The 15,426-nt window shown below is 39.6% G+C and overlaps 1 protein-coding gene across 1 annotated transcript in view; it reads right to left on the bottom strand.

The window, feature by feature from the left end:
- Trmt11 (tRNA methyltransferase 11 homolog) overlaps positions 1-15,426 on the bottom strand; it is a 49,667-nt gene that overhangs the window by 14,436 nt on the left and 19,805 nt on the right. Inside the window, exons 8-11 of the mRNA XM_028868331.2 lie at positions 12,556-12,636; positions 9,440-9,604; positions 8,136-8,208; positions 7,885-8,016 (exon numbers count right to left, since the gene is read on the bottom strand). Coding sequence (XP_028724164.1) covers positions 7,885-8,016; positions 8,136-8,208; positions 9,440-9,604; positions 12,556-12,636 — 451 coding nt within the window. The remainder of the gene's footprint in view (positions 1-7,884; positions 8,017-8,135; positions 8,209-9,439; positions 9,605-12,555; positions 12,637-15,426) is intronic.

The following is a 15,426-nucleotide window of genomic DNA, read 5'->3' as shown; positions in this document are numbered from 1 at the left end:
ATGTTTTTAAAATGTCACTTAAACATGCACAAATACAAACTCTTTAAACTTATGCCTCTTGTATAACTATAAAACAAAAAAAATCCAAATTTAAAAAATAATTTTAAGTAATATTTATGACATGAATGCTAATATTGCTTAAACCAAGTTGCCAGTAGTTGGCTTTCTTTTTTGAGTAGGGCCTGGTAGGCACAAACCATAGCATTTGTTTTAAAAGCACGCAAACATTTTTTTTAAAACCATAAAGGAACATTCTTTGGCCTACCAACATTACTGATCACTAACTAGCCTCTTACAGTCCCCCTCTGTATCTTAGACTGGTTGTAGGACACCTCCCTTCCCATACTATAATCCAAGGAGTCACTCAAACCAGGAGATATATGCAATAACTCCAATAATCTCCTGTATTCTTTAAATCATTTCTAGATTACTCAACATACCCAATACAATAGAAATGCGACTTGCTATACTGCACTGAAAAATTAAAATAGCAGCTTAGAAACACTTTGGTATATACTAACAGTGTGTTTCATATCAGTAGACGGTCTGCAAACTGTTAAGTCTGTACTTGGCCTGCACAATTAAAACAATACCTAGCTGGGTGGTGGTGGCACACGCCTTTAATCCCAGCACTCGGGAGGCAGAGCCAGGCGGATCTCTGTGAGTTCGAGGCCAGCCTGGGCTACCAAGTGAGCTCCAGGAAAGACGCAAAGCTACGCAGAGAAACCCTGTCTCGAAAAACCAAAAAAAAAAAAAAAAACAAAAAACAATACCTGATTCTGTTTTTACTACTATTACCCTATGATTGTTAGCTATTTAAAACTGCAATCAGCTCAAATCGGCAAATCCACACAGATTTGGACCAGTGGTTACCAAAGGCAGGAGGGGTGGTTCTCGGCGGGTTTCTTCAGGGAACAATGAAAATGTTTACAGTGGGGGTGTCGTTTACAGTAGGGGTAGTTGCACAACTTTGTGGAAATACTAGACCACAGGAGAGTGGAGTGCCGAGTGGGAATTGCACGAATACAAATTACATCCAACTCTTTACCAAAGAGGTGTGCACACAAGCCACCAGCTTCTTCATGAATCAACTGTCATTGTCACTCAATTCCTTGTAAAATTTCATGTTTTATTTTCTTTCTAAAAGTTATCAATCTCACCTGCCACTTGAAAAACAAACTGTAAATTTACTGGACATTCTGAACCGTTTAAGGAATCATTCTTTCCTGTTTCCTAGATAAAGTCGAAAAACACGTTCTCTTCAATAATATGAACCACCATAAACTTCCCAAAATCTTCATTTGAGACGTGTTATCGGGCTTCTTGGCCATCATTTATTAACGTCTGTGAGAGTGCACATATATATGTGTCTGTGCGTGTATGTGTGTCACCTACGTGTGGCTTTCCCAGGGTGCCACAAGAAGGCCCAGGGCTGCAGTGACAAGCCAGTGATGAGCACCGCCCAGTGGAGGTTATGGGAACTGACCTCGGGGCCTCTTGGAGAACAGCAAGCACTCTACACTGCTAAGCCACGTCTCCAGCTCCCGTACTTCACTTTAATTGATAATTATAACACAGTTATGGGGTATAATGTCAAGTTTTGATATCTGTATGTCATCATATTCTTATTATTACTTTATTTAGTGAGTGTGTGCGTAGAAGTAACACAACACACCTGTGGAGCTCAGAGCACACCTTCAGGAGTCTTCTCCTACCACATGGGTTCTGGGGGTCAAACTTCAATCAGCAGGCCTGGGCAGTGAGCTCCCTAATCCACTGAATCATCGTGCTGGCCCTGCCATCACGGTCATCGCTAAGAGGAGCAGCTGGACTCTGTCTTTTCACAATGGAAGCTTCTAGCCAGTTTCAGAGTTAGCTGGCAAAATGAAAGTGGATAACAAAGCTCTAGGACGTGTGGAACCTGAGTAAACAAGCGCACTCGCTCAGGAGCTTTGCAGGTCTGAGGACATCAAACACATCTCTGCTTCGGATGACAGACCAAACGTGTTCAGCGTCATTTTCAGGCAGTAGAAGCTGACGGACACTAAAGCCACAAATATCAGAGTGTGGTGAAGAGATGATAAGATTGAGTCCTGAGCATCAGAAGCTCTGGAAATAACTCAGGTACAAATCAATACACAGTAAACTCGACAGTACTCTTCCCACTGTGCTAGTCACACAGCTGGAAGAAATCTGTGCCTCAGTGAAATGTCTGTGACAAATGCAAACGAACAACTAAAGATATCCCACTCCTGGCACTGGAGGCTTCACTTGATGGCAAAAGACGTCTAGTTGGGGTACAGTCTCCCTGTTATTTGGTGACTCTTTAGACTTCTTCTATGTATGTACACAATGGAAGCTTCTTCAGTAGTAGGTTTACCATGTCCCCTCAGACAGCCCTCAGTGTTAGTTGGCCCTCCCTGTAATCCCTCCCTTGCCTCCTTTCTTCCAACCCCCTCCCCATTTAACCCTCCTGCTCCAATCCCCCCTCCCTGTCTGTATATTCTATTCCCCTCCTGGAGAGATACCCCCAACCCATACCCTCCCCTCTAGCCCAGGGGTTCTCCACCTTCCAATGCTGCACCCTTTAATACAGTTCCTCGTGCTGTGGTGATTCCCAACCATACACTTATTTTCACTGCTACTTTACAACCGTAACTCTGCTACCGTTACGAACTGTAACATAAATATCTGCGTTTTCCAGTGCTCTTAGGTGACTCCTGTAAAGGGCCATTCAGTTCCCCACGGGATGAGAACCAGTGCCCTAGTCTCTTACTCTATACCTGACCTCTGAGGCTATACAGTTTGCAGTGTGCCCATCGAATGCTTAAAAGCTAACATCCACATGTAAGAGACAACATGAACTATTTATCTTTTGGGGTTTGAGTTACCTCACTCAGGATAATATTTTCTAGCTCTATCCATATACCTGCAAACTTCAAAATCTTGTTTAACAGCTGAATAATATTCTGCTGGGTAAATATACCACATTTTCAGCTTTGTGTGAGCACTTTTTTCTTACTGGCCCTTTATATGTATACTACAGTTTCCAATTTTGTGTTTTGTGGACTTTGTGTGTGTTTCTTGTGGGGGGTTTTTCTTGTTTTTTAAATGATGGTTTGTTTTCTAAAGAAAGAAAGAGTATGGAGTTGTAGGGATGGGGGAGTGGGGAAGATTCTGGAAGATCTGGGAGGGGTTCGGGAAGGGAAAACAGTAATCTGAATATATTGTCTAAATATTTTTTTCAATTAAAAAAAAAACAGAACAAAACAAAAGAGAAGGAATTGATACAGTTTTTACACCCAGGTGTCCCAGCATGACTTAAAACTCACTATGTAGCCCAGACTGGTTTTGAACTTGAGATCCTCCTGACTCAGATGTCTTCATACCTAGCTCTTTGTCTATATCCTGTAGTTATAAGTATTTGGACATTTTTCCTTGTTTAAATTAGTAGAATACAAAAGTCACTGAAGAAATATGCTGTGGCTGCTTTTTAAGGTCTTCAGAAATACAGTCAGCTTAAATCCTCGAATTTTACTTAAGTGAAATGCTGTGAAAGCTGTCCTCAGCATGACACATGCCTACTACTCTCTAGAAATCACAGAAGCTGTGACTCTCACATTAGGAAACACTCTCCTGCGGGCACAATGTGCCATGGCCTCTTCATCTGTCAGCAGCTGGCACAAGACTGGACCAATAAACCTTCTGTCACAGAGGGAGGGGCTTACAGGGCCCCACATCTCCCCAAGACTCACAGGCAGTGGTCAGTAGAGTAGAGGGCTTAGGAGGCCCCACCCCAAGGATAGACCGACAATTAACAGCTGCTGTGGGAGATGTTTTCACTTCAGTGGTGGAGTGGTACATAAGTTGCCTAAATTTCCATAAAGAACCCTAACTAAAAATCATCGTTTTTACCAAGCTAGACTTTTCATGGAACGTTCCTATGCTCTGCTGGGACCATGTTTGGGACAAAGAGACATTTGTTCATGTCCTCAGAAAGAAAAGTTCACACAACGACCCACAAGAGACCTCAGATCAGTTGGGGTAACGCTCCCTCACCACAAAGGTGTGAACCTTTGTTCTGAGGGTGTCTGATCAGGACTTTAGGGAAAGGAATGCAATACTTGGCGCTAAGAGGAACATGACAGATCCAAAGCTCAGTACGGGAGAAGCTGCATTGTCCCTGCTGTAGCTGATAAGACATCCAACCACGGCTTGGCTGTCTTCCCGAAAAGGGGGCATTGTAACGGGAAATGGGCAGGTGGCTGGCATCTTTCAGGGCTGCCCCCATTTGGTTGGTGAACTGGATGAAGAAGATGAAATGGAGGCACCGCCTCACCATTTCTTACAGCTGAGTGGGAAGGGTCAGACTGGAGAGTACATGTCACACCAATACTAAAGAGTGTCTCCTGGGATCCAAACCTGGGAACCTGTGTGAAGAACCAGACAGTGACAGTGGCAATGAGAGGGACATGGTAAGAGAGCTGGGAGTGAGAGAAGGACTGTGTCGTGCATGCCCAGCTCACCAAACAAGACAGGGCTGTATCCACTGGAACCTAAGACGTTAGTCAATCCAGCAGAGGTATTGGACTGTGTGTGGCTTTGCTGAACCCCACAGTGTATCTGATCTTTATGATGTAGGAGACTCTGAGGGGTCTTAATGACTTAGGGTGTCATAAGTGCTACACCAGTCAAGATGGATTAGGAAAAACAGAGCAGATGATGGGTTCTGTCCAGGTCAAAAGCAAATATGGCAGTATTTGTGTTGAGCTGGGGTTCCCAGGGGAAAAACTAACAGAAAGCCAAACATGCTTAGAATTTTTCTAAGTCCCTGAAGTCTGAACTTTGTTATAAAACCCTTTACCAAAGGGGATTATAACAGGGAAATACCAGTGATTCCCACTATGACACTTGCTACTCAAAAGTAGATTCTGTTAGATGGGAAACATCACAGCCTCTTCCCTAACATGGTAGACAAGAAAGCCTGCAGAAGAACACAATGCAACTGAAGGTCCTATGCTGAACTGCAGACTATTTGCTTAGATGGATGATGGGGGGCAGGTACATACTGTTTGCTGTTGGACCCCAAAAGCACTAGGAATAATAGGCATCAATGAATGGACATGGAGATGGTGTGGTGTAAGTGAAAAGGATTGAGCATGTCCTAAGAGTGGGCAATTTTCCCTAGGGATAGAGACTGTTCAGCCAGCCTTGGATCCTTCCAGAAGCCAAGTGTGGTCCATGGAGAGGCAGCAAAAGGCAGCAGCACAAGCCCAGAGCCAGTCAGACCCTGGGAGAAGACACCCTGGCTCCCCTGGGCCCCAGGCCAGGTGATAAGCACAAGCCAGTTCCTCGCGCCCCCCCCCCCCGGGCAGGGGGGACAGGATGTACATTAAAAGCAATACTCCAGAGGGAGGAGTTGGGATAGCTCACAAAGAATGATTTTAAAGATCTTATGGGAATGCTCCCCATCCATCCATCCATGTTCTCGTTGTGAACACTGTTCTTCTGAGCAAAGAACTGCTACAAGTAATGGGGGCCTTTCTGTGCTGTGTTGGACCTTGTAAACTATTTTTTAGTAACCTGTTAGCTATTGTATATTGATCCTAGTAGGCATGTGCTTGGAATGGACTGCAACAGGCCTTCAGGGATCCAGCCCACACTATGTAAAAGGTCTCATTATATAGTGCTAACCTGAGTGCTTCACAGATTTAAAGAGGCATCTGAAAGACATGAAAGTACACCCCATAGGAGCAAGGATGGAAAATAATTGGGACAGGATGCAGGGCTCAGATCTGCAATGATATTCATGGGTGTTTTATAGCTAGACAAGGCGTAGGTGATATCTAATGAGTGACTAAGAAAATCCTACAACAGTCTGTGCCTATAAACATAAAACTATGGCTAATGAGTCTGAACAAAGGCATCTGGTATGAGTAGAAAAGGCACACCTGGAAGCCCTAAGGTCACTGAACAAAATCCCAGTACCAGCAATGGGATGCTTCCCTATGACTGTTGACCCTAAGATCCCCACACAACAGGCTTTTGTCACTGATACTGATTGCATATGAGAACTGGACTGTAAGAGTCTAGTATAACACCTAGTCATAAGAGTATGTAATAATCTATTAAGATGAACACAGTAATCCATGATTCTATACCACTAAATATAAATGAGTAAATGAAAGGGAGACTCTTGTAGGATACAAATCTACAAATGCATAAAAATGATGAATAGTTTATCATTTTCCACCACAACAGTGTAGTAGTGGTGTTTGTACTACAACGCAAACAGTGTAGTAGTGGGGTTTGTATACAATGCAAACAGTGTTGCAGTGGGGTTTGTATACAATGCAAACAGTGTAGTAGTGGTATTTGTATCCAGTGCAAACAGCGTTGCAGTGGGGTTTGTATACAATGCAGTGTAGTAGTGGTATTTGTAAACAATGCAACAGTGTTGCAGTGGGGTTTGTGATGCAATGCCATCTATGTGCAGTGCTGGTTGAGACTTGAACCTGGGTATTCTGTAAGAGTAACAAGTACTCTAGCCCTCTAAGAAAACATAAAGCCAGTGTTAACTAATCTGCATACATGTACTTATCAGTTGATAAACAACTGCATAACTAAAGCTAGGCCAAAGTCACTTCAAATATAATTGTTTATAAAATAAACAAAAGCTACATATCTTCCAAATCCTGAGGCACCTAACCCACCATTGCTACCAGTGTCCTCAACTGCTTTTGAACAAGTATATACAGCCAAGACAGGTATTACAATATTTTTTAAAAAAGATTTCTATGGCAGATTAGAAATAACTAAACCATAATCTTAATACTGTCTTTCAAACTTAAGATTCCATTCTTTTTAAAAAAGTGTGTGTCAGAGGATAACTCACGGGAGTCAATTCTCTCCTTCTACCATGTAGGTCCCAATGACTGAACTCAAATGATCAGGCTTGATTTATCCACTGAACCTCTCTCTAGGCCCCTCTAATACCACATCTTATTCAAACACCTTGTCTTCTATCATTGATGTACACAGCTGTTCAGCAGTTATACCAGTTACTCTGTTCAGCAGTTATATACAGTAACAAAGCCAATCATGTTCAACATAAAAGAGCTTTAAATATATGCATATTTTTTACTTTGGTATTGACTTGTAAAAAAAGATTGATTGCATTTAAGGTGGCCATAACACATGACAGGCCTGTAAAAACCCAGCATCCAAGTAGTAGACATATGAGTTACTCATGTACAGTCTTGAAAATCACCTGTGTTTTTGTACCAGGCAGCAGCTACTGAACATCTAATGATATATCAGACACTGAGCTAAGAGGTCTGTAAGGGTTGGCAAACTTTTCAGGCAAAGAGCCAGAATGCAGAGATTTTAGATTTTGTGGGTACATGTATTTCTTTCAACTTTTTTTTGAAACATTATATAGCCCAGACTAACCTCAAACTCAGAAGGTAGCCGAGTTTGACCCTGAATTCTGACCTCCTACCTATACCTTCCAAGTTCTGAGATAACAAACATGCATTATCATGCCCAGATTTTCTGTTACATAGTCTTTTGTGAGTTTTCTAACCATTACTTTTAAAAATATAAAAGGTAGTTATGCTCAACCATCTTATAAAAACAGTATGAAAAGCATATCTGGCCCAAAGGCTGTCATCTGCCAATCTTACTTTAAAAAGTCAAAAAAAAAAAAAAAAAAAATCCAACTAATAAGAGGAAGGGGATTATTTTTTACTAGTATATAAGTAAACCAAGGCTACTGATAAATAGTAAATATAGAATTATGAGCAAAGTTAGAGATGAGGAAACAAGGATGCTTAAAATGTGCAAATACAGTAGAAAACAACATTGAAAATAAAGACTACGTACTCTGGAGTGTACACTGGTAACCAATAGACTAGTCTTCCACCTAGTTCGAGGGTCTCAGCTGCAAAGTTTAATAGGTCAAAAAACATGTCACTCAGGTGATAACTCAAGGAGACAGGAACGTGGCTTTCTGGACTAACAAAGAACAAACATTAAAAAAAATCAGTAAAAAGTTTAAGATTGCTCACAGTGATTATTAAAAAAAACAACAAGTTTTTCAAGGTAATAACTTGTTACATTTAAATTTCACTCACCATTTTTCTATTCCCTTTGGTATTTGCTTCTGTGAACCTGACCTTCTTGTAGATTCTCTGATGCCATATGGAGCTAGGCAGGAATAAAAAGAACAGGAGAGTCAGGTCAACCAGTCACCAATGAGGGACAGACACACAACGTATGCAAGCAAATGTGATATCCACAGAAGGAAAAAACCTCACCCACGCATTATTCCACCCAAAAACATTTAACATAACATAAAATGCTCAGGGAAGGGAAACCATGTCTTCAAAAACATCCACAGTATAAAGACCTAATAAGTAATGGAGGTCCCAAATTACTAACTGCCATGCCTGACTCTGAAGTGGATCCTGCATTCAGGGAAAACAACAGTTCATAATATAAGTGGTCCAACTGACAAAACTAGTTAACAAACTGTAGACTAAAATATATACATAAATATATATCAATTTTTTAAAATTGATTGCCACACTGCGGCTAAGTATCTTGGTTCTCAGAAAATCCACACTAAAGTATAGAAGTAAAAATGCCATACTGGAAGAACAAACAGTAAATAATAAAAGGTCCAAATTGTCATAATACATATTCACAATGACATCTTAGTGCCTAAGAACTTTCTTGTTAGATTTGAAATCCTATAGTCAAAGAACAAAAAAATGGGTTTTAACAAAAGGTCTTAACTTTGCACTACTTACCAATTATTACCAAAATTTTTAATTACAAAAATTATTACAAACATTATTAGCAACCCTATGGAAAAGGCACATCTGTTTCGATACATCACGTCAAATTTTCAAGATTCAGGAGCAAAGAACCTAAGTTTTCATGTAATGTTCTGGAGCGAGTCGGGGCACAACCCAGTGGTTAACACAACTTCCAAATCTTTCTACGTACAGAAAGAAGATGCCAGTGAAAACAGGTGCTACAGAGGCTAACCGGTGGAAGAATGTGAGATTGATGAACTCCCTGAGACTGACATAGGAACCATAAATAACACTACCTCTAGGTGCTATACTATGACCAGTCACAGTCAATATAAAAATACATGCCTCAAAAAGCAGTGGAAGAGAAAATGGATGGCAAATTATATACAGCTATAAATACAGACAGGAAATAAATGTATTTACTAAAATGAAACCCTCAAGTACTTAAATTAACAACCGGCTATCTAGTCATAATTTTTTGTATTGTTTTTGAAGAAGAGTGGGAAGAACCCTAGTACAAGTGGGTACTTCTTACATGTGTTGATATATTTTGTACTTAAAATATACCAGTTTCAGAAAACTAACCCCTTTCCTACTTTGTATAAAAATAAACTCACGATCTGTGATGATTGCATCAAAATATGTTCCCTTCCTCCAGGAAGGCTTAGAGGCATCTGAAACCAAGACATCAAGGTAAAACTTCTCTAAGCCATACTGACGAAGATTTGCCCTGATGTTTTCATCTGGTCCTCGCCATTTCTGGTTTTTTCTACTAGCCTTTCCTAAAGAGAAAGAAAATGAAGGTAGAAAATTATTCCATCAAACATAGCATTTTTTTGTTATATAACTTTTCTTTAGTTCAGCTGAAAATACTTTAATGCTCATGCTAACCCACATTTACCCACATAAAATGTGTGTCCATTTGTAATCCTAACTGTACGCATACAATTACGCAAATATTTCACCTTATTATTTTGAACAGTAAAATGCACCTTATTAAAGTGGCCAATACTTTGTAAGTATGAAGTATTCTTAAGTGAGATACATAACTGAGTGGAATACGGACCTTTCCCACATCAGTAAAGAGTTCGATGTTGAATGAGTGTTTGATCAGATAAATGAAACAGAAATGAAAAACGCTAACTTGTAAAATACAGCAGCTTTTGACCATGAAGAACACAGACAAATGGAAACACTGCTGATGAGAAGTCAGTGCATGTAGAGAGAAAGTGAAGAAGCTCAAAAGCCTAGCATATGAGACCTAAGTGGATGATGATGATCGTGTCAGTGGTAAGATCAGAGACACCTGAAGAAAAAAACACCTTAATGGCAAATTTTGAGATATGTAACTACCGGACAAACACACACACACAATACACACACACAACACACACACACACACTCCACATACACACAACCAGAAAATGGTACTAGCGGAAAGAGATAATCATCGGGCAGCTGAACTCTGGGACACACACACTTGGAGCCATCAGCATTTAAACAAGTGGAGCTGGTGAGAAGGAATCTAATTCTAACCTAAGTGCCAGCTACCCAAGGGCTTGCTCTAGTGTTATTCTTATTCTTGAGGCAGGCACTGGAACTCATAGCGACCCTCCTGCCTCTGCCTCCCGAAGCCATGCAACGCCATGCCCAGCAATTATTCTTACATAATTATACACTTTTGTATTATGATCAATTTTACAGTAAAACAACCCCCCCCCAAAAAAAAAGGATGGAAAAACTCCAAATAACATTCACTATGATGGAAACAGGGATTAAAAAATGGATGCTAGCCAGGCAATAGTAGCACACACCTCTAATCCCAGCACTTGGGAGGCAAGTGGATCTCTCCTGGTCTACAGACAGAGTTCCAGGACAGCCAAAGAAACCCTATCTCAAAAAACCGAAATTATAAATAAACAAACAAACAAACACATACATACATAAAATTTGGATGCTAGGAGAAAAATAATTATGTAAACAGAAATGAAAGAAAAGCCCAGGGTCTTAAAGAGACTGAAATAAAACTTCAAATGAGTAAGAGCAGCACCCAGTGAGGACGTTATCCCAGAAAGAAGGAAGGCCTATGAAACTCAACCCTGTGGAACAGGGGGGCTCTGTGCCCTTAGTGGGTGTTTCGGCTGAACAGTGGGTGCAGGCGCTACAGGATCACAGACAAGCAGGAAGTGAGGGCGAAAGTGGAGAGCAGACTTTCAGGCAGCATTCGGGCAAAGGACGAGGAAACGAAAATACAGCTAAAGGGCCCCATAGGATGGACAGAAAAGGCGCCTAACTTCCCAACTGGAAAAACACGAGACTATTCTACAGTACAAACTAAGATCAGAAACAGGAAGCAGAGGACAGACCTAGCAACTGTCTGATCTAAGAAACTCTCCTCAATTAGAATCTACTTCCAGTAGACTGAAGGCTATGAAATAACTTTTCAAAACTTTAATAAATAAAAATGTCTTAAAGGCTCTGTGGGACAATTCCCTTAAATCAAATATTGCTTCTACTAGCAATAAACTAGAATAAGTCTCAACACTTCACTTACTCTAACAAAATACAAACAACACTATCTTTTTCTAGCTAGTTCATTTATGAAAAACATTCAAAACTATATATAACTATTCCCCCCTAGTAAGTATTACTAAGCTCCTTAAGAGTCAAGGTAATAGCGTGCCAGTTATTAATACGGCACACAGCAGCTTCAACAACAGAAAGTATCATAAAACCTCACCTTCAAATTAACCTATACAGAGCGAAGTAAATTGTTTTAAGAACTCATTCAAGTTACAACAGAGTAGAAAACTAGCATAGAGGCCAACAATTTTAAATCATGAATGTAACTTGGTATTTTTAATACCATTCCATTATGAGAAATACACTGTTTCACTCTGATTTAATTCCATCCAATCACATACCAGTGAAGCTTTCAAATTTTTAGATGTCTTCCGTAACTGCCACAAAACTAAAGTGGATCGCGTTTCAAGTTACCCTCACTTAAAGGCAGAATCTTTAAATTTGTAGATACCTCAAGTGTTTCAAGTATGTTCTAGTCACAAAAATTTAAATGTTTCAATGTTATTCAAAGACTAACTATAAATCCAACCTATACTCAAAGCATGACTGCTGAGTAAATCAATGGTGGTAATCTTAATCTAGAGACTATATGTGTTTTTTTTAATCATTTTTTTATTTTTATGTTCATTTTACATGAATAAATGTCTATGTGAGGGTGTCAGAAGCCCTGGAACAGACAGGTGCAAGCTGCCATGTGCATGCTGGGAATTGAACCCGGGTCCTCTGGAAGTACAGGCAGTGCTCTTAACCACTGAGCCATTCTCTCTCCAGCCCCCGTACACATTTCTCTAACATGGACTTCCTGACTACAAAATGGCTGCTCCATCTCTTCCAACTTTTCCTTCCCAACACTGAGGTTCACAACCTCAGTTTGCCTTTTTTCAAAACTTCTCTTATTAGGATGACAAGTTCTTAGCTGGGGATGGCGAGAATTTTTTTTTTTAATTCATTTTAATATTCTTCTACTTCACCTTGTATACTTTTAGTGATAATGTCATAAAATGTAGCTACTCAAAGAAGTTTTGTGGTAAAATTACACTAAAATGTTGTGCTTTAAAAACGAAAATGTCACATGAAGCTACTCTATCAGTTTCCAGGCCCATCTGGCTGAAGAACAGAGACACTGAAGAACACTCGGAGTTCTACTCACCCAAGCCGTGAACCGTGTTGTAGTCTATGTCTGTCCCACACACATATGCACCAAAGTGAGCAGATGCTATCAGGAGGCCACCTGGAAAACCACACAACTGTGACTATTAACCAGAGAGTCCCAGACCAGGGCTCCTTTCCTGATTTAATTCGATCCAGAGTCTTATGAACTAGCTGCAGGCAGAGTACCCTGGAATGACACCAAGCTAGTTAAATTTAGCAAGGCTCAGAACTGAACAAATAAACCCGAAACTGAACTCACTAAATTGGCCACAAAGCAGGGACAGGGATTTGAATCGATACATATCATGGCATTGTTATTTCACACTACCTAAGCAACGCTACTTTTTTGTTCAAAATAATGCATATTTAGACATTTTCAGGTTATCTTAGATTATTAAAAAACATTTTGCTTCCCTTTTAAAAGTGAACATACAAGTCTGCAAACACAAAGATCTAGAATAAACTAATAACTGGGCTTAAGTTTCAAAGAACTAAAGTGAACATATTTCACATGTGTAATACTAGCTTTTACGAGCTAAAACATGGCCTGTCTTAAAATATTGTCATGTCATTATCTTTTGGTATAAACTATAAATATCAATTTCTGAGTAAATTATCTAGTTAATAATATCATTTTTCTATTAAACAGTACTATGGCTAAAGGAAAAATAATATCCCAATATAAACTGACCAGACTAAGGAATATGACAGATATGATTGGTTCACAAATGAAGGAAAGTTCTAACAATTAAAAATAATATACCTTAAAAGAAAAACAAGTATTTTTAAAATTTTACAAAAAAATCAGTTAAATAAAACATTAATAACTATTTCTCATTAAACTGCACATTTCTATGAATTCAAATTTAAAATGCTTATTGTGCTTGATCAATCCCAATTATAATATAGAAAGGTGACAGTCGAGTAGAAACGCGAAATCCGTTCTTAGACTACAAAGTAAACACAGACTTGGACAAAGGGCAAACACTAGGGTTTTCTTTCCACCCTTTTAAAATGTAACCTCTAAAATTAAGATATGCAATGTCTTCACAGGGTCTGAATCTACAAATTCTAGATCTACAGCCATTTAAAAAGTAGTCAGGGAAGAGTACTTTGAAATGCACTAACTAGTGTCCTACTATATCCCTTGAAGAAGAAGAACGTTGGACCCAAAGCATAGCGGAAACTAAAACCTAGGTCTTCTCACGCTAATCCCTGAAGCATTTGTGAGATGCACTGTAAAAGAGATCTCATAATTCTTAAGTCTAGAAACAGGATAGGCTGGAGTTAGGAAAGGTAATGTATGTGATGACTCGTGAGCCTCACAAGGTCACTTCACCCAAATCACAAGGAATTACTACAATTCTGCCAATCAAGGCAGATACTCACCTAGAAGAACTAGTTGTCAAAGGGAACAGAAAAGCTTTCCTGTGCTTCCTTACCCAGAACCTTATCCATTGCTTAGAGGGACTTTTGAGAAGACTCAATTTACAGTACACTGCTGAAAGGAGATGAATAATCTGTTAGACTCACCTGCAACTTGTGTCTTTTAAGCGTTTAATTTTTTAAAGAAAATCATAATAACTTGGTTTCTCTGAATTGATCACTGGGTAATCACTGTTAATCATCTATTGCTCTTTTAATTACAGCAGTTTTTGCATTTTGTTATACCTTACATGGCATTTTCTTGGGCGGATAGGGTAGTAAAAACAGAGGGTGAGTGTTGAGAAGGTAGGAAAGACTCGCCCCTTTCGGTTATCCAAAGTAAAATACTAACACCACATATGTGAGTTAGACTAACACTGTGTTTCAGTTTCTTGTTACCCAAACAGTAACGATTTTAAGGTTAGTGTAGTACCTTATAGGCAAAAGAATATAATGAGCGGAACTGACTCCACACGATAAAACTTAATTTATGATTCTCATCTCTGGAGAGCTAAGGAAAGCTTTGAATCTGTGAGGAAATGTGAGACTAGGCTTTGGTTTTACTCAGGGAAATAAAGGAAAAGAAGTTGGTAATCCTGTTGCCAGTAATTTTCACTCTGTTTTATCCCTCAGAAAAAGAACTCTAAATGAACTAGCAGCCTGAGCACAAGAATACTGGCCAAGGTGGTAACCCAACTAAACTAACTAGTGATGCAGGAAAGAAACTACAAAGAACGAGGAAAAACAGTAAAGCAGAACACACTGTAACCATCTACTGAGACCTACTTCCCAGTGTCTTTTCCATCCTCCAGTTTCCTCTCAGGACCAAGTCCATTTCCTCACCTGGACCCTTGTCTATCACTCGGAAATGACAAATTCAGAAGGTGCTGTAGCATTTTTCTCATACCTATGGTGTCTGCTACGTGGACTCTGATCGCTAGAGCTCACGCACTTGGGAGAACAAGTCGACGCTACGGCTTCAGAGCTCTATGCCACATAAGACACTGAACGCATGCTCACCTCAATCAGTCTATCATAAACAAGATATCAGACACTTACAAACTTAAGCTGCAATTCCCTCACTGCTGCCATAGCAGCAGTTTATGAATATTTGGGAAATTAACTCAAGAGGGGACTTCCCATCATTATTTATTATTAGCTGGCAGGTTCACCAAAAAGTATCTAAGTCCATAAGAAAGTAACAATTAAATAATAATAGAAGCCTAATAGTCCACTGAATGTCTACCAGTTTTCAAATAACATTCTAACATATGTGTGCATTACCTCCTTTAATCTTCATAACATATTACTATGACCAACTTGATTGGAACTGCCATCTAGACAAGAATTTTATCCAAAGTCACCTTGTTGGGAAAGTAAACTCACACTACATACTCTTTTCTTTATACTATAGTACCTCCTCTGGGGTCAGCACCAAATGAAG

The sequence above is a fragment of the Peromyscus leucopus genome, chromosome 8a, assembly GCF_004664715.2.
Source record: "Peromyscus leucopus breed LL Stock chromosome 8a, UCI_PerLeu_2.1, whole genome shotgun sequence".
In the NCBI taxonomy this organism is placed as follows: domain Eukaryota; kingdom Metazoa; phylum Chordata; class Mammalia; order Rodentia; family Cricetidae; genus Peromyscus; species Peromyscus leucopus.
The sequence above is the reverse complement of the archived record's forward strand: the minus strand, read 5'-3'. Positions and strand labels throughout refer to the sequence as shown.